Here is an 18937-nt window from a genome sequence, read left to right on the forward strand (position 1 = left end):
TCATCCTAAGAGGCACATTTAAAACATATACCAATCTATTAACAGCACAAAAAGCTATTACTGCATGCACCTAAGCTTCTAGAAGTTTGCACCTGAAAAGCTTCTGAGGTCCATGCAGTACTCACTTGTCAAAAATAGTCAGAAGGAAATGAACAGGTCTGGCACTAGGCTCTAAACATCTCAGCAGGAAGAATTTAGGTTTACACTTTAATTCCTATCACATCTGATGATACCAAAGGATATGGAAAGTGACACAATATAGGCTTCAGACCCAGTACATAATGATTCACATATATCTAAATTTTTTTGGTTGTTGTTGTTAACTGAAGCATTAACATGCAACTAAGAAACAATCTACAACTCAAGAGGACCCAATGATATATCAAAAACTGCATTGGTAACTGAATTTTATTATGTGGACATCTATTGTAGCATGCATCTGTACAAACCTTTCAGGTAGTGGTCCACAGCTGGGTTATGAATAAAAAGGCATAAATTTTTCTTTCATTTTATTACAATGAAGTTTAACAGTACAGAAAAGTCACATGACCATGGTGGGTCAGATTTCTTATACCCTGCAACATGAGGAACTCTAAATACATTAAATAGTTACACATTCAGACTTCCAATGTACAGGTACTTGGAAACAGTTACAGCCCTCACCAAGCTAGGTTGGGGACATGGAAGTCCAACAGCATCTGAAATGCTGTGAAGGCATAACTTTACAAATAGCAATGTAAGCTTACAGAACTTGCCTTTATAAAGGTGGTATGTTCCAGCGCCTTCACAATTTAACGAACCAAATTTACTATACTTCACTTCTAAAAACCTAGATGAAACATGAAAAAGAAGCCATACAGTATAAATTGCAACTTCAGGAAAAGTTCCTGCTTTATTATTCCAAATAATTTTTCCCATGTAAAATAAATGTCCAATAGTTCCTGGTATGTGGGAAGATAATGTTTGTTAAAAGTCACAATGAAGCCTTATTGACGGAAGCTTGGCTATATAAACAGCACAAGTTGAGAAAAGGTTTAATCTCCAAACCTATTAGATTGGATGAAGTAAGATCAGTAACGGCCACCTTGCGACATTACAGGAGGTCTCATTCCCATTGGAGGTCGAGGAGGCCCACCTTGATAAGGGGGTACCATTGGCGGTCCCTGCCCATACGGTGGCATAGCCCCAGGAAGGTAACCTGGCATGCCTTGATGATGACCACCATATTGACCTGTAACATTTAAAGACACACATACAAAAAAAAAAAAAAAAGGTTAAGTGGGTCTATGCATTGTAACTTTAAGCACAATGTATTTCACAGATATACTTAACATACATGCACAATCAGAAAATTCAGAACACACAAGAGACTTCATAAATACAACAAAAAAGGGACTAATACCATGAGGTGGCATTGGTGGTCTCATTCCTTGTTGTTGGGGGATGCCTGGCTGTGGTGGCATCATACCCCCAATTGGTCCAACTGGTGGGTTACCAATTGGTGCCTGTCCTGGCCGAGGAAGATTACGTTGATATTTAGGTAACTGTGCCCTTCTCTCTTCCTGAGAATACAAATAAGCACAAAATAAATGATTACAGAAGCTTAATAAACATAAAAGCTCCTAAAATTTTGTAATAGAGTTAATTTTTTTACATTTACACTTGTTACTAATTATTCCTATATCCACAAACCAGTCTAATACATAAAATCTTCATGCCTTAAAATCTCATCGGTTTTTATACTTGAAATAGGGTTAGCAACTAGGAATTATAAACTTTCAGCAAGACACAATCTTAGCTTGAGTATGTAAGCAAAACATGCATTCTAACAACTGGGGAGAGGCTGAGGGAAGCAGCTACTCAGCTCTCTCTATACATAATATATACACTAAGAACCGGTCTCAAACAAAAACTATGATTATTAAAATTCTAAATATTCACTCTAGTAAATAAACTCCTCTATATGACCTATAGGGGTATAGGGGCTCTTCAAGCTCTATTTCTTTAAGCAGTACATGAAAATTTATGTCTAACGAAATCACTTTGTAACAGTAAGAATCTAACTTACAGAAGTGGCTAAAGTACAGTAACTTACGCCTGTAATTCTAGCTACTCTGGAGGCTGAGATCAGGAGGATCTTGAAGGCTAGAGAAAGACATCCTAACCACCCACCTCAATCAATAAAAATCTAGGCATGATATGAACCTGCTATCCCAGATACATAGGACACATAAAAAATAGTAAGAGACACTTGGTATTTATTAAGAGATCTTAAGACCATTTTAAATACATTAAAAAAAACCCCTACTACTAGTGAACCATTATAAACAACTTACCAGTGATATATCCTCATCTGGATGGATCAACTTACTGGTTGCACTGGTGGTTGTAAGTGTAGCAGGCTTACTTGTTATTGAAGCTGCTGGTTTTGCTGCAGTACTATTTGTTGTACTTGTGGTTGAAGCGGTAGACTGTGTATAAGCAGGGAATGTAGGCTTTGGGGGCTCTGTAGTTGTTGCGGGAGTATTATTTAAGGGCTTGAAATCGGTACCAACAGGTCCTTGGACAGCTGCCTGAGCCTGGAAAATATAATCCTTCATCAATGAAACTTCAACACATAAAGTTGACTGTCCCAACCAGTAGATTATTTTTAAAACAATATAGAAAAATGAAATAAAGGACTAAACTTCAAATGTAACGAAAATGAAGTTAACATATATAAATGCTCTATCAAAATTTCCTGGATGCAAATGACATTATAACAAAGGAAACATCCCCTAACTCCTTACCAAAAGTTTAATGTTCTGTATGTTCCAGATTACAGAACCATAAATTCAGCCACAAAGTGTAGCACAAAAAAATAGTATATGAAGACACATATGAAGAAAATAACTACATAGTAACACAACACCTTCCAAATTACTAATGGCTAAAAGGATGTCTTGGACAATATAATTAATTTAGGAGGCTCTCTCTTTGATATGTGCCAGTACCAGTACTTGAACTCAGGGCTTTTCTGCTCATATCTGGCACTCTATAACTTGAGCCACATTTGTAGCCTGGGTTTCTGCCAGAGTCCTGAGCTCCTAAGGAGACTCCTGAGCAAGGACAAATGGGAGTGCTAGAACCTGGCTTAGTAGACTCTTAATTAGGAAGTTACCAGTAACCTTTTTGTTTTTTTGCAGTACTGGGAATTGAAGAAGTCTCAAACTTGCTGTACACATTGAATTACCAGTTGAGCTATGTTCTCAAAGCAAATGACTTGTACTTTTCATAATCCAAGTATCTAAAGCATCAACTAGGTCAACTTTAGAATCAAATGCAGAGTACTAAAATTTCCTTACACAGGACATGATGCGTTAAACTGAATAAACTTAAACTAGCTTAACCATGCATCAAGCTAATCACTGGCCACTATAATGCATTTACTGCTCACATGCTTTAACCCTTTAGAACCATGTATGGGGTACACTTTAGGCTTTTGTTTTTGGTTGTTAGTATGAGTTCAAATATCACCTGATTGTTGATTAACATAATCTTATTTTTAACATACTAAACAATATACATATTTTTAAATAATAAAGATTTAATCTTAAAGTAGGGTCCAAAGGGTTAAGTTATAAAGCCATTTTAACAATTTTAAACTGCAACTTCCTGCGTACTTGTGCTGTGCTAGGAAACAGAGCTTTAGAAGATGCAGACAGACTTTCTGAATTGGATGAAGCTGTACTTGAGCTTGTGACAGGTGTCCCCATCTGTAGCATAAAAGAAAGGAAACAATGAAAAGTCTCCAAACAAATGGGTAAAAAATAAGCCATGTGGCAGACTTTCAGTACAGATTGCATTTTTATAAATGCAAAATTTAATGCAATCAAATGTCATTATTTAGAGGCAGACAACTAATGCATTTACAATAACAGTGAAAGGGTGAGCCTCAAAACCTTTTACAATTCAGTACCAATAAACCTACTTAACCACCTTTTCTAAAACTAGTATGTTTCACATTGTAGTATTAAAAGAATACTTTAAACTGAAGATGATACACTAGTGACATTTCAATTCTATTATCAATGACTTTCTACAAAAGATCAATGCCAAATTTAACATTTCAAACCTAACTTCCATCCAATCACAAAAGCATTGTCAATATGCTTAATGTATATTTGGTTTAATATATGTACTTCTGTGGCCTTGATCTCAGGGCCTGGGTCTCTCTGTCTGAGCTTTTGTGCTCAAGGCTAGTAAGCTACCACTTGAGCCACAGTTCCACTTCTGGCTTTTTGGTGGTTGAACGTAAGAGTCTCACAGATTTTCGTACACAGGCTGGCTTCGATTATGATCCTTAGATCTCAGTCTCCTGAACAGCTAGAATTACAAGCTTGAGTCACTAGTGCTCAGCTTAAAAGTAGTAATTTTAATGAAGCACCCATAAGCAGGAAAGCTTAAAAAAGTAGCACTTAATAATCTAAAAAAAATGTAAATCCTAATAATCATAAGCACATTTACTAATGCTAAATGTAATTGAAAAAAATCAAAGGTGTTGGTCATTATGTGTACATTACATGTAACAAGCATCTTTCAGTATATTTTGGAAAAGGTTTTAAAAGACAAGACCACTAAGGAACTAGTTTGACTAAATTAAAAGCCATTACATGATTATCTCCCGAAAGAACACAGCACTATTCTACATTGGAGAAAATTCCAGGAATTATTTTGCTAGTCATAAAGACATCTTTGGCTATAGCCTCATTCCACTTACAAGAAAGAAACAATGACATCTCAGCATTAGGTAAAGTAACAGAAATCTTTCATTTATAGCTTACAACCAGGATGACATATTAACTATTCATGCATGTATCTTCACACTTCATGACTAGACAATCTAGGTATGTAAAAATGGAAAAGGATTGGCTGCTTATTTAACCTGTGGTACCTCCAAAGGTTTCTTCTGTAAAGACTTTACCTAAGTATAAATGAAGTCCTTTTTAGGGATTTTACCTTACCTGTCCAGCACTGGGGAAAAGAGGCTTGGTAACTGGAGGCTGTGGAGCAGGTACTGTTGCTGTTGGTGCAGGTGGTCTATTAAGAATACCTGGTGCTGAAACAGCCTGTGCTTGAGTCATTGGAGGAATTCCAGGGCGTGGAACTGGTGGAGGCATACCTGCAACAGAAATATTGGGGAGGGAACTCAAGTCAATGCAACATTTTTTTTGTTGGGGGGGAGGGGGAGTGTCCGGTCATGGGGCCTGAACTCTGTCCCTCAGCTCTGCAGCTCAAGGCTAGCGCTCTACCACTTGAGCCACAGTGCCACTTCCAGCTTTTTTCCTTTTCCTTATGTGGTGCAGAGGAATCAAACCCAGGGCCTCATGCATGCAAGGCAAGCACTCTACCACTGAGCCACCTTCCCAGCAACCAATGCAACATTTAGCCAGTGACTCATGCCTGTAATCCTAGCTACCCAAGAGGCTAAGATCTGAGGATCATGGGTTAAAGCAAGCTTGGGCAGTCTGTGAGACTCCAATTAACCACCACAAAATCAAAAGTAGAATTGTGATTCAAGTGGCAGAGCAGTAGCCTTGTACAAGAGCTCAGGGACATCATCCAAGCCGAGTTCAAGCTCCAGAGGGAGGGCCCTCCCCTTCCTCCCCGCCCACCCAACAACGATTCATTTACTGCTGAATAACTCTGTAGTTCAGGAACTTAGGCACTTGCTCCTGACTACAATCACACCTCAAACTTTTTCTTTCTTTGTAGTACTTTAGAATTTCAATGTGAAAAAATACCACTGTACCCTGAATATGGATAAAACAGTACTAAAGCTTATAGACATTAGAAACTCAGAGGCAAAGTGCAAACAATGTTCTGAGTTCTAGCCCTAATAACTCTTCTACTTTCAAACAAAAAAGCTGGGCAACAATGACTATAGCCTGTATCCCAGCTACAAGGAGGCTGAGATCAGAGGATCACAATTCAAAGCAAGCCCAGGCAGATAGTCAATGAGACTTCTCTCCAGTTAATCAACAAAAAGCTGGAAGTGGACCTGTGATTCAAGTGGTAGAGCCTAGCCTTCAGTGAAAAGGCCAGGGGACATGCTCTCCCAGGCTAAGTTCAAACCAGTACCACAACCTCCTAAAGAAATTGTTTAACAAGCCAGGCGCTGGTGGCTCATGCCTGTAATCCCAGCTACTCAGGAGGCTGAGATCTGAAGATAGCAGTTCAAAGCCAGCCTGGGCAGGAAAGACTGTGAGACTCCTATCTCCAATAAACCACTAGAAAACCAGAAGTGGTGCTGTAGCTCAAGAGGTAGAGCGCTCGCCTTGAGCTGAGAGCTGAGGGACAGCACCCAGGCCCAGAGTTCAAGCCCCATGACCAACCAAAAAGAAAAAAAAAATGTTTAACACATCATACCTGGTGGCATTCCAGGCATCAGAGGAGGTATTCCAGGTCCAGGTGGCATCATTCCACCCATTGGCATCATTCTATTAAAAAGCAAATTTCAATAAGAAATATTAATTAACAATATAGACTACAAGAAAATGTTTTGGCTATAGCCTGAAACAATAAAGACTTTTAATTCAATCTCAATATTCAAACAATCAAGCTGAAAGAACCAATCATATACTACAAACAATTCTATCAAAATAAATCCTCTAAAACTTAGTAAAGATTCTGTTTACCATAAAATGAGGAAAACTGTCTTTCTTGACAAAACAAAGTCACTGATAATATCACTCATTATGTACAGATTTCATCTAAAATGTGATGTTTTACTGGAAAGCAAAATCTTTTGTTCCAATTGTCAAATATCCACACAATTAGAAAAACTGCACTCTAGAGTTGTCAGAATTTTGAACAGAAAAAAAAAAGCTCAATGTGCTAGCCTAAGAATTTTTTAGAAGGGCAAATACTATCAAAATTAATCAGAAGTAAATTCAAGACTCCATGATTTTTTTTCCCTTAAACTCAAGAGCTTGGACACTGTCCCTGAGCTTTTTGCTCAACGTTAGCTTTCTGCCACTTTGAGTCATACTTCACTTCTGGCTTTTTAAGAGGCTCACAGACTTTCCTGCCAGGACTGGCTTTGAACTGCAATCCTCAGATCTCAGACTCCTGAGTAGCTAGGATTACAGGCGTGAGCCACCAGGGCCTGGTCGTCTGATTCTATAGAACAGACATGTAACACCAAACCATGATCTAAAAATACTTTTTTTTTTGGGGGGGGGGGCAAGGGGTGGGAATCGGTCGTGGGGCTTGTACTCTGGGCCTGGGCACCGACCCTTTGCTCTTCAGCTCAAGGCAAGCACTCTACCACTTGAGCCACAGCATCGCCAATTCCGTTTTTCTGGTGGTTAATTGGAGATAAGAGTTTCTCTCGGCCTGGGCTAGCTTTGAATCTCGATCCTCATATCTCTCAAACTCCTAAGTAGCTAGGATTATAGGCATGAGCCACTGTCACCCAGCCAGGATTTAAAAATACAACCTAAGCTTATCAAGCTTTCGGCTAGAAAAAGTTGACCTTCACATATTAGTGTCCAATTTAAAGTCTGTCAATACCTAGAAGGGTTTTTGGTGTTGAGGACTGACATCAGGGCCTGGGGTACACTAGCCATATCCTCTTAACACTGAGCTACTCCCCAAAGTCCTATATCATGGGATTATCAGAAGTGTAACTTCTATATATCATTTCTAATTGAAAGAGAACTCAATTACAATCTATAATAAAACATGATGAATTTAGTAAATTATGCTTATTAGTTTACCAAGTCTCAGTACTTTTAGCAGTTTGAGGAAGTATCAACACAATTAGAGAATAATTTTAATGGTCAGTTTCCTCAAAGATGTTTAAATTTCCCTTCCTTAAGAAACCTGTGTCAATTAACTTGCAAATTTTCTAAGTTTTAGTGAGGAAGATAAGAATATTCCTGAATTCCACTAAATAGCTATCATTAAACACACACAAAATGACATTATGATCATATACCTCCTAAATTACATTATGAATGAAATGCTTACATGTTTTCACCGCAAAATGACTGGGTGTATTTTCTCTGATGATGCAATCTGTGAAAATGTATGACAAAATCAAAATCTAACTGTGATTTTCAAAATACAGTGGGAAAGTGTATCGTATACCTCTCATATCACAAAATCCTTAAGTAAAAGTGATAGGCACAAGTACCTTAGATTCAGTATAGTTTTCTGATTTAGAAATTAAGAGTTTGTTCTGTTCACAACTAGAAAGTGTGATGGGGCAGTTCTGAATCTCAAAAAGTCAAATCTTCAACCAATTACTTCAATTACAGCAAATGCAACAAAAGCAGATGGTTGCATAATAAACATTCTAAAACCCAAAAACACTATTATTCTAAAGTAAATTTACACCTTAAATTTATTGGCTGACCCATTCTTAGGAAGACTTTCAGAACCCATACTTTCTAGAAGCAAAATAATGCAAATTAATGCTTAATTCATATTAATACCCAAGTTGAGAAAGATCATTAGCCAATTAAAAATTTTCTTACCCAGGTGGCATGCCTGGCATAACTGGTGGCATTCCTGGCATCAGAGGAGGAACACCTGGCATTAATGGAGGTATGCCTACAAATAAAGAATTTCAACCAAAGAATTACAAACTGAATTACAAATTTAAGTGTTATAAGGACGAAATTTTTTTTGAACGGTGGGGTAGTACTGGGATTGGAACTGAGCCATGTCCAACGCTCAGGAATACTTTTTTTTTTTTTTGCAGGTCATGGGGCCTAGGCACTGTCCCTCAGCTCTTCAGTTCAAGGCTGGCACTCTACCATTTGAGCCACAGCGCTACTTCCAGCTTTTTCTGGTTAAGTAGTGCTGAGGAATCAAACCCAGGGCCTCATGCATGCGAGGCAAGCACTCTACCACTGAGGCACCTTCCCAGCCCCATCAGGAAATAATTCTTCTATGGTCTATCAATAAAAACCTTAAAATGTTACATTTTAAGCAACTTCATGTGCTACCTGGCGGCATTCCTGGTGCTCCCGGAACTGGTGGCAGTCCTGGCTGCACCATTGGTGGGATATAACCTTGTTGAGGTTGAACAGGCTGTGGCTGAAAAGAAGTTGAGGCTGCAGACTCATCATCATCATATTCATCAGAATCATCTTGTTGTTTCTTTTTTTGACTCTCTGCCAAAAAATGTTTTGCACAGTATCTTAAAATCTATACTCTTCCAAGGTTACAACCTTTTCGTATGTTATTTAAAGCAAAAATAAATGGTGCTGAGGAATCAAACCCAGGGCCTCATGCGTACAAGGCAAGCACTACTAAGCCACCTTCCCAGCCCTTGTAAATTTTTTTCTATGATCTGAACAGTGTAAAGTTCAAATACGATGTCAAACACCACTACTAAACATAAGACATAAAGGAAAAACAGTACTCAATATTACAATTCTGAGCCGTGCATGGTAGTATGCATCTATAATCCCAGCTACTCAGGAAGCAGATGATCTAGACTCCTTTACACCAATGGGGGAAGACTTCTAAATCAACCATCGATATTTGAAAACAGACCTATTCTCGCTTAAATTAAGCTTTATTTTACAAAAATATCACTTTACAGGGGAAGACTTCTAAATCTACCATCGATATTTGAAAACAGAACTATTCTCGCTAAAATTAAGCTTTATTTTACAAAAATATCACTTTACAGTATTTACCTTGTGTTTTCTGTTCAAGGAGTCGACGTCTTTCATCCATGTCTTTTTCTGGAATACCTTCCATACCATATATTTCCAACTCTATATCTGTTCTCCCAGGTATTGCGTTTGGTACAGCATCTATTGTCTCCTTATGCACCTAGCATTAAAAAATGAAACTTGTATTACACAGACAAAAATCACTTTATAAAAGTGTTTTTAAGTGGCTGGGAAGGTGGCTCAGTGGTAGAGCACTTGCCTTGCATGCCTGAGGCCCTGGGTTTGATTCCTCAGCACCACATAAGCAAAAAGAAAAAAGCCGGAAGTGGTGCTGTGGCTCAAGTGGTAGAGCGCTAACCTTGAGCTGAAGAGCTGAGGGACAGCGCCCAGGCCCAGAGTTCAGGCCCCACAACCGGACCCCCGCCCCCCAAAAAAGTGTTTTTAAGTAATTTTAGGCCTGGGAGTATGGCTTTAGAAATAAGAACATCAGCCTCACAAGCTTGAGGCTAAAAGCAGGCAAAAGAACAAAACTTAATACTTCTTGGTTTCTCCTCAAGTACTTCAAGCTTTCACTCTTATAATGCAACCTCAAGTCAACTTACCTCAATCACCAGTATGACTCAAGTTCTTTGAAACATTTCACTGGCTTATAGGGTATGCCTCTCAGTTTTCCTCTCTGTCCTTGGATGGTTTTTACAAATCTTACCATTGAAGTGGTAAGAATGAAGTGAAGGCTAGGAATGGCTTATGGCAGAGCACACTTACATCCACTTTTCTATCCACTGCATAACAAGGAATATACTCCCATGTACATGTATTACCAGAACTTAAAACATTTTCAGAACTTAGAATAGCTATTCTAGCACATGCTTGTGTTTGTGTGCGCATGTACAAGCATGCTGGTCCTGGGGTTTTAACTCAGGGCTTGGACACTGTAACTGAACAAGTTTGCCCAAGGCTAGTTTGTGATCTACTTGAGCCACACCTCCAGTTGTCTTTTTGAGGTAACAGTCTTCTGAACTTTCCTGTCAGGATTGGCTTCAAACCACAACTGATAGATGTCTTCAGAGTAGCTAGGGCTACTGGTATGAGCCTTAGGAGCCCAACCAAAGCAGCCATTATTATACTATATTCTCCTCCTTCATTCATCTCCAGACTTGTATATCATTATGCTTTCTTAAAATCAATACAAAACCCTTTTTTGTTGGTCCTAGGGCTTGATTCAGGGCCTGAATATTGTTCCTCAGCTGCTTTTTCTACCACTTGAGCCATAGGTCCACTTCTGACTTTTCTGATAGTTCATTGGAGGCTCACAGACTTTCTTGCCTGAACTGAATCAAACTGAGATCCTTAGGTTTCAGCCTCCTTAAGTAGCTAGACAACAAGTATGAGCCACTGACTGGAACTTGGCTCAAAATTATCTTCTTGACCATATCTCTATCCCTGTTCTTGCAGCTTCCCACATCTCAATACAAGGGATTTTTGTTGTTGTTCCAGTCCCAGGACTTGAACTCAGGGACCCAGACACTTCCTGAGCTCTTTTGCTCAAAGCAAATGCTCTACATTTGAACCACAGCTCCACCTCTGGTTTTTTGGTAACCAATTAGAAGTAAGAGCCTCAGATTTCCCTTCCTGGATTGGCTATGAACCAAGATTTTCATATCTCACCGTCCTGAGTAGCTAGGATTACAGATATGAACCACTAGTACCTTGCAGAAAGACTTTTTTGGGGGTCATGGGGCTTGAACTCAGGGCCTGGGCACTGTCCTTGAGCTTTTTCGCTTGAGGATGGCACTTTGAGCCACACCTTCACTTCCAATTTTCTGGTGACTAATGGGAGATAAGAGTCTCAGGGAGTGTTCTGGCCAGGTTGGCTTTGAACTGAGATCCTCAAATCTCAGCCTCCTGAATAGCTAGGATTACAGGGGTGAGCCACCAGTTCCTGGCTCAAGAGGATTTTTTTTTGGTTGGTCATGGGATTTGAAATGAGCCTGAGCGCTGTCCCTGAGCTCCTCAGCTCAAGGCTAGTGCTCTACCATTTGAGACACAGTGCCACTCCTAGGAAGTCATTTTTAACATGTACTATCTATTCAAAACATTTTGATACCATTCACAATCCCTTACTTTTTCATATCCTTCATCAAATCCACCAGCAAACTTTGGTCTGTCACTATCACCTAATTGTACTCCTGAAGTATCCTTTAAAAAAAATTTAAAAAGGGAGGAAGATGAACGTGGACGTGACTCAAGTGGTAGATCAAAAGAATGGAGCAAAAAACTAAGAGGCAGTACTTAGGCCTTGAGTTCAAGTCCCAAAACTGGCACCAATAAAAACTAACAAAACCCACTGGACTGAAGGTTTGCATCAATTGGTATAGTTCCAACCTAGCAAGCAAAGGTCCCAAGTCCAAACCCCAATACCAACAAAAAAGAAAGTTGCCAAGCTCCAGTGGCTCAGGAGTGTAATCCTAGCTGCTCAGAAGGCTGAGATTTGAGGATCATACTCTGAAACCAGCCTAAGCAGGAAAGTCAATGAGACCGTTATCTCAAATTAACCACCAAAAGACCCCGAAGTAGTAGAGCACTAGCTTGAGAAAAGAAACTCAGAGACAGTGCCTAGGTTCTCAAGCCCCAACACCAGTGACTCCCCCCACCCAAAGGGTGTTATCTGTGTTTGATATCTCTTCAAATCCATTTCATTTGGAATAAAAAGTAGCAGTTGTGCTATAGTCCTCTCCCTTGCCATTCTTTGTATACTACTTCTCAGAGTTTAATCTCTTAAAAGATATGAGCTACTCTTTCAGGTCTTTACTGTTTTAGTTTTCTTTTACTTTTTTTTTTTTGGGGGGGGGGTCAGTCAGGGACTTGTACTCTGGGCTTGAGTGCTGTCCCTGAGCTCTTCAGCTCAAGAGGAGTGCCATTTCTGGTTTCCTGGTGGTTAACTGCAGATAAGTCACATGGACTTTTCTGCCTGGGCAGGCTTTGAACTACAATCCTCAGATCTCAGCCTCCTGAGTAGCAAGGATTATAGGCGTGAGCCACTGGCGCCTGGTATTACAAGTTATATTTATGTAAGTTATTTTCCTTCACAATATAAAGGAAACACAATGAAGAAACTTGTATTCACTGTTACATACTCAGTACCTAAAACATGTCTAATACAAAGCAGCTCCATAGGCATTTTCTGTGATTTAAGGAAACACAGCTACTGCTCCTGACTTCAGGTCACCTAATAGCCACAGGTAGCTACTGAGAACTGGAAATGTGGGTATGTGACCAGAAAACTGAATTTTTAATTTACTTAAACAGCTATATGAAACTAATGGCTGCTTCAGTAAACAGCTGAAATCTATTATGTAATAGCCTCTCTTTGGAGCACTAGGATTACTACTAATTTGTACCACAAAGATAGCTTTTGTGTGCTCATTTCATTCATTTGTTAGCTTGTTTTTGTGTTGGTACTAGAGCTTGAAACTCAGGGCCTAGGTGCTATCCCTTAGCTTTTTCACTCAAGCCTAGCACTCTACCACTTCAGCCACAACTGTCTTTTTGCTGGTTAACTGGAGATGAGTCTCAAGGAATGGCTTTGAACCGTGATCCTCAGATCTCAGCCTCCTGAGTAATTAGGACTTACAGGCAGGAGCTACCATCATTGGTTTTGATGCTTTCAAACAAAAGCTAAATTATTAAGCTAAACTATGACAATAAAGCCCTAGAGTGAAAATAATCTATCCTGAATTTGAGTGAATAGAATTCATATTGAACTTACTTTTTTTTCAGTAATGGAAATTTAGCCTAGAGCCCAACATTTGCATGGGTAAATGATCTATGGCTAAACTACACATACATCCCAGCCTTCACATAAATTTTATTTATTTATTTACTCATTTAGGGTCCGGTCGTGGGGCCTGAACTCTGTCCCTCAGCTCTTCAGCTCAAGGTTAGCGCTCTACCACTTGAGCCACAGTGCCACTTCCGGCTTTTTTCCTTTTGCTTATGTGGTGCTGAGGAATCAAACCCAGGGCCTCATGCATGCAAGGCAAGTGCTCTACCGCTGAGCCACTTTCCCAGCCCCACATAAATTTATTTTATAACCTGGTAATGTCTCCCTTCCTCCAACTTGTTGCATTTCCTCTGACTCGCTCATTTTACATCTCAGGAGTCTCATGTACCAAACACTAAGGGCAAGCATGGTGGGACAGGCTTATAATCGCAGCACTCAGAAGCCTGAGGCAGGAGGATTAAGGTTTTGAGACCATCCTGGATTTATCAACCCATTCTCAGGCAAAGAAATGTACCATTCAATATATAGAATAAGCCCAGCCCCAACAGATTATAACAAATCCTTAGTGGCAAGGAGTTGTGCCTATTAACTCTTAATCCTATGGCCATACTGCTCACAAAACTTAAATCACTGATCCTTGTTCTCAGCCCCAGGTATTTAGAGTATATTTTATTATCTCAACCTAGTTGTTACCTATCTGTAATTTAAAGACAAATACAAATATACCCTCTCATTAAACACTAAAGTCAGTTTAGGTAACTCACACCTGTACTCCTAGCTACTCAGATCTGAGGATCACAATTGGAGGCAAGTAGTGTCAGGAAAGTCTGTGAGACTCCTATCTCCACTAAACTATCAAAGAAGTGGAGTTGTAGCTTAAGTGGTATAGTGTTAGCCTTGATCAAAAGAAGATCAGGGACAGCACCCAAGTCTGAGTTCAAAGTCCCAGGAATGGCATGCACACACACACACAAAGCTCAGGTTATCTTCTTGATATTTATACATACTCAGTGGTAGTTTATGCACAGATATATTCAAACATGGTAATAAAAAGAGATCTGGGTTAAACTCGTGTTCTCAAGCACTTTTTTGCTAGGGCCTTGCTGACCTTGATCCTTCTATCTAGGTGGGAAAAGATATGCATCCCATTCCAGCTTGTTCTTTAGAGGCAAGGTTTCCAGTAACATTTGTCCCAGTTTCTCTCACTTTGTCTTCCTCCCAATATAAACAAAACCATAAAGCTAATTATTTTCAAATGAAAAGGAGACAAACATACAAAAAAAAATCCTTACCTGCATGCAATGAATGGCTAAGCCAGGTCCTGTATATAATTTCTTATGACATATATGGCATTTAAAATGCTTGGCTTTTTGGTGCTGTATCAGGATCTTCTCATCATCAAAATCTCTATTGCAATACCTAATCAAGAGTGCTAAGGTACAAAACATAATGACTTTGTCCATAATAAAAACAATCTGGAGGAATGGGCACAGTTGTGTATGCCAGTCCATAATCCCAGCAGTTTGAAGCTGGAGCATGTGAGCCTAGATGTGAGGAGAAACTTAATATAAAGTAACAGTTGGTGTTAATCAGCTTTTTAATTAAAAAAAATTTAAGGTAGCTCACGCCTGTAATCCTAGCTACTCAGGAGGCAGAGATCTGAGGATCCAGCCTGGGCAGGAAAGTCCGAGACTCTCATTTCCAATAAACCACTCAGAAAACCAGAAGTCACGCTGTGGCTCAAGTGGTAGAGTGCTAGCCTTGCACTGAAAAGCTGAGGAACAGTGCCCAGGCCTAGAGTTGAAGCCTCTCCCCCCGCCATGCACAAAATAGGACTTCACCTAAGGATTATAAATGATGCCAGGTAGTTCCCCTTATTTTCAATTCTCCAGAAACCTCCACCAAACATACACAGCACAATAATCCAAAGTATATTGGTCAAATTCTTGTGCTTAATAGAAATTTTAGTATTTGAATGCTTCCAAATGCACAAGGAAAGCGTTCCATATAAGTTTGAGTCAAATTTAAATGCCAAGACATAACTCATTACATACAGAAGTGACAAGTCAAAATATAAGGAATTTACAAAAAGATTAATTTCGTGGCCAATATTTCGATTCAGCAATCCAGAATTGCTTACAATTTTGATACGGTCTTGGGAGATTAGGTACTTCACATTAACTTTCGCCGTTAGGAAATGTAAAACTCACAGACGAGCAAAATCTACAATAGTAAGAACTGTTAGCTCACTATCCCAGACTTTCCTGCAAGCACATTTCAAAATTCGTGACCCAGGTTGTCTTTTTTTTTTTTAAAGTACAACTAAATGCAGCTCCGCCACAAACCGTTTGGAACTAAAATAAAATCAATTTTTCAACGTAAAGTACGTTATCGCCTCTGGGAAAAGTATTCCCAAAGGCTGCCACATTCTAACCAATTTCCCTTCTAAGCTTTTTTTAAAAATTTGAAAAAAAAAAGAGTCCTACAAAGTTGGCTAGTACAAACAAGAAACCCCACCCTGTAAAAAAAAAATCGCTTCCTGAAGATTAAGGCGCCAGTGGGTTAAGACGCGGAAGCTAGTTCCCTGCCACCCACGGAGGGGGGGGGGGAAGAGAGGAAAAAAGGGGGAGAGAATCAATAGCTCAAAACCGAAGTGAACTCCTTCATTAAACCATCCATTTCCCGCGTCGTGTTCCCCCCCCCACCCCGCGGCCTCCCCCGAGAGACAAGAGACTGACTTCGGAAGGTTCTTCCTCCATGCTCCACGGAGTCAATTAGCCTGTTACAAGTCTCCCCCCCACCCCCCCGTCCCCGGGGTTGGCTCGTCACCCACACAGCGGGCGCGGGGGCCTTCGGGGCCTGCGCCCTTGGCGGCGGGGTCCAGGCCTCCGCCCGCCGGGCCGGCCGTCGCTCGCACCCAACTCCCTCGCCTGAGGGATTCCGTTTTCCCGGAAAGCCTTCCCGAGGCCCCGAAGGCCGCACGCTCCGCGCCGTAGGCCCACACACCCGCCGCCCCGGCCCGGCCTTGTTCCACCCGCACCCTCCGCGGAGCCTCGACCTCAAACCCACAAAGGATATCAACACCACGGCTTCAGCTGCTTCTTCTTCTTGCGACCCATAGCTGCGCTCTACCGACGAAGTAAAGGGAAGCGGGGAGGGGAGAGGACGGGGGTGGGGGGGAGAGGAGAGAAAAGAGTAAATGCAGGAAAAACAAGGCGAAAAAAATCGCCTGCTTTCCCGAGCCAACGGCCACCACCGCGTCCCACACGAAGCCGACACAAAATGGCCGACACCGTCGTTCGTTCTCCGCCTCCCGTCAGGCGCTGCGGCGGCGGAGGCGGGGCCAGGCCCGGGTGTGTGTCACGTGACGCGGGCCCCGGCTCTCTTCAGGGCCTGTGTCCAAACCTTTGGCTTCCCCTCCCTGCCTGCTTCCGGTGGCTGAAGCCTAGGGAGTTGTTTTGTCAGGGAGTTGGCATCCGGTGCTAGCGAATTGCAGAAGAAAGGGGGGGGGGAGCAAAATGAAAGGATTGCCAGTATAATTAAAGAGAGGTTCGGCGCCCAATTTTTAAACTTCGTGTCAGTTACCGGATAAACCCGTTGTGTGGTATGGGTGTCTGGGCCTACCACGTGCTAAGGCAAAAGAAGTGAGACTGGGCCAAGCGATCGACCCGCCATACAGACAGGCAGGCGAGTAAACAAGGCTGAGGGGTTCACTGCGTCATCGCCAGGGGGGAAGTGAAGGGGACTGGAAAACCCCAGAGGAAGGCCTTAAAACAGCTTTGTTGATTGTGGAGATGTCCTGAGGGGCTCCTGAGCATGCTAGGTGGGGAGTGCAGTCAGTGCCTGTCCCAGCTCTGAATTATTGCCCCCCAGAGTTAAGAAACCACCCTGGGCAACGCAGCCAGGTCCTGTCTCAAAAGTGTTAAGTCTTGAGCCAGGGGTTGATGGCTCACGCCTGTAATCCTTAGCTACTCGAGGCTGAGATCTGAGGATCGCAGTTCGAAGCCAGGCCCGGCAGGAAAGTCCGTGAGACTCTTATAAACTACTCAGAAAAAGCAGAGATGACGCTGTGGCTCAAGTGGTAGAGTGCTAGCCTTGAGCACAAAGAGTCTCAGGGACGGTGCCAAGGTCCTGAGTTCAAGCCCCAGGACTGGCAAAAAAAATATTCAAGTCTTTGTGGCTAGGAAGACAAAAAAAAAAAAAAAAGCACTGTAAGGCTGTAACTCATAGTGAAGGTACTGGGGGCAAGAACTATTCCTGGAGAGGCTTCCCTAGAAGCAAGTCCTGGAAATCCCTAGAACATTCTGAGATTGATGAATTGCAAAATTGGTGAATTCTGTTTCCTTGTAAGAAAAGCAGGTTTCTGTTTCCTCTGAGTTTTCTAAGAAGCTAGAGAAAAGTTTTAAGATGGAGACTAAAGTATTTTGTTTGTTTTTTCCAGAGCTGAGGCTGAGGACCAAACTCAGGGCCTTGGGTTTGCCAGGCAGGCGCTCTTCTGCTGAGCTAAACCCCCAGCCCCAAGAAGTGGTTTGTAGAGCTGGGCACCAGTGGCTCATGCCTATAATCCTAGCAGCTGAGGAGACTGAAATCTGAGGATTGCAGTTCGATGCCAGCCCAGTGAAGAAAGTTCATGAAATTATTTTTTTTTTTGGTTGGTTGTTGGGCCTGAACTCTGGGCCTGGGCGCTGTCCCTCAGCTCTTCAGCTCAAGACTATCGCTCTACCACTTGAGCCACAGCACCACTTATGTTTTTTTTCTGCTTATGTGGTGCTGACGAATTGAACCCAGGGCCTCATGCATGCAAGGGAAGTACTCTACCACTGAGCCACCTTTCCAGCCCTTTTTTAAACTTTTTTATTGTTAATATGAAGGTGATGTTTAAAGGAGTTACAGTAACGTAAGTCAGGTAAAGAGAACATTTCTTTTTGAACAATGTCACCCCTTCCCTCACTCTTCCAGCTTTCCGGATGAGGCCCTTATCTCCAATAAACCATCAAAAATCAGAAATAGAGCTGTGTCTCACATTGTAGAGTCCTAGACTTGAGGGAAAAAGCAAAGGGACCGTGCCCAAGCCCTGAATTCAAACCCTAGTACTGGCATGTGCATGTGGTCACCCACATACACAGTGACTTAGAGTCCATTCCTAACTTCCATCCGGCTGGGCTTAGAACCATTTGTATTGTAGTAATAGCTAGTAATATGAACTATATATTTAAGGTGGAAAATAGACCAGATGTGGTGACATGCTTGTAATCCCAGGTACTCAGGGGACACCAGGAGGATCAAGGATCTGACTCCACCTAGACAAAAAGTACAAGACATTGCCTAAGAAACAAAGCAAAAAGATTTGGGAGTATGGCTTTAGTAGAAGAGCACAAACAAGAGCAAATCTGAGTTCAAGTTCTTGTAACCTCACCCCTGCCAAAAATTTTTTTTGAAAGGTATTGTCTATGGAACACTAAACTGATGGGTTGGTGTA

At 41.3% G+C, this 18937-nt stretch overlaps 1 protein-coding gene across 2 annotated transcripts; it reads right to left on the bottom strand.

Moving 5' to 3' along the window:
• Positions 1 to 390: 390 nt before the first annotated feature.
• On the bottom strand, positions 391 to 16754 carry Znf207 (zinc finger protein 207). Of its 2 annotated transcripts, XM_013016492.1 has the most exons (12): positions 16537 to 16754; positions 14751 to 14877; positions 9696 to 9834; positions 8997 to 9164; positions 8523 to 8598; positions 8014 to 8061; positions 6409 to 6479; positions 5004 to 5161; positions 3663 to 3755; positions 2337 to 2579; positions 1403 to 1562; positions 391 to 1231 (listed from the first exon to the last, which is right to left on the bottom strand). In XM_013016492.1, exons 1-12 carry the CDS (start codon positions 16575 to 16577, stop codon positions 1071 to 1073), a joined length of 1485 nt encoding a protein of 494 aa, XP_012871946.1. In that variant the 5' UTR covers positions 16578 to 16754; the 3' UTR covers positions 391 to 1070. The 2 variants fall into 2 exon arrangements, with proteins under 2 accessions (XP_012871946.1, XP_012871947.1); XM_013016493.1 differs by lacking the exon at positions 3663 to 3755 and having other exon boundaries at positions 16537 to 16753.
• Positions 16755 to 18937: the final 2183 nt, after the last annotated feature.

This window comes from Dipodomys ordii, unplaced genomic scaffold (assembly GCF_000151885.1).
Source record: "Dipodomys ordii isolate 6190 unplaced genomic scaffold, Dord_2.0 Scaffold31, whole genome shotgun sequence".
Taxonomy (NCBI): Eukaryota; Metazoa; Chordata; class Mammalia; order Rodentia; family Heteromyidae; genus Dipodomys; species Dipodomys ordii.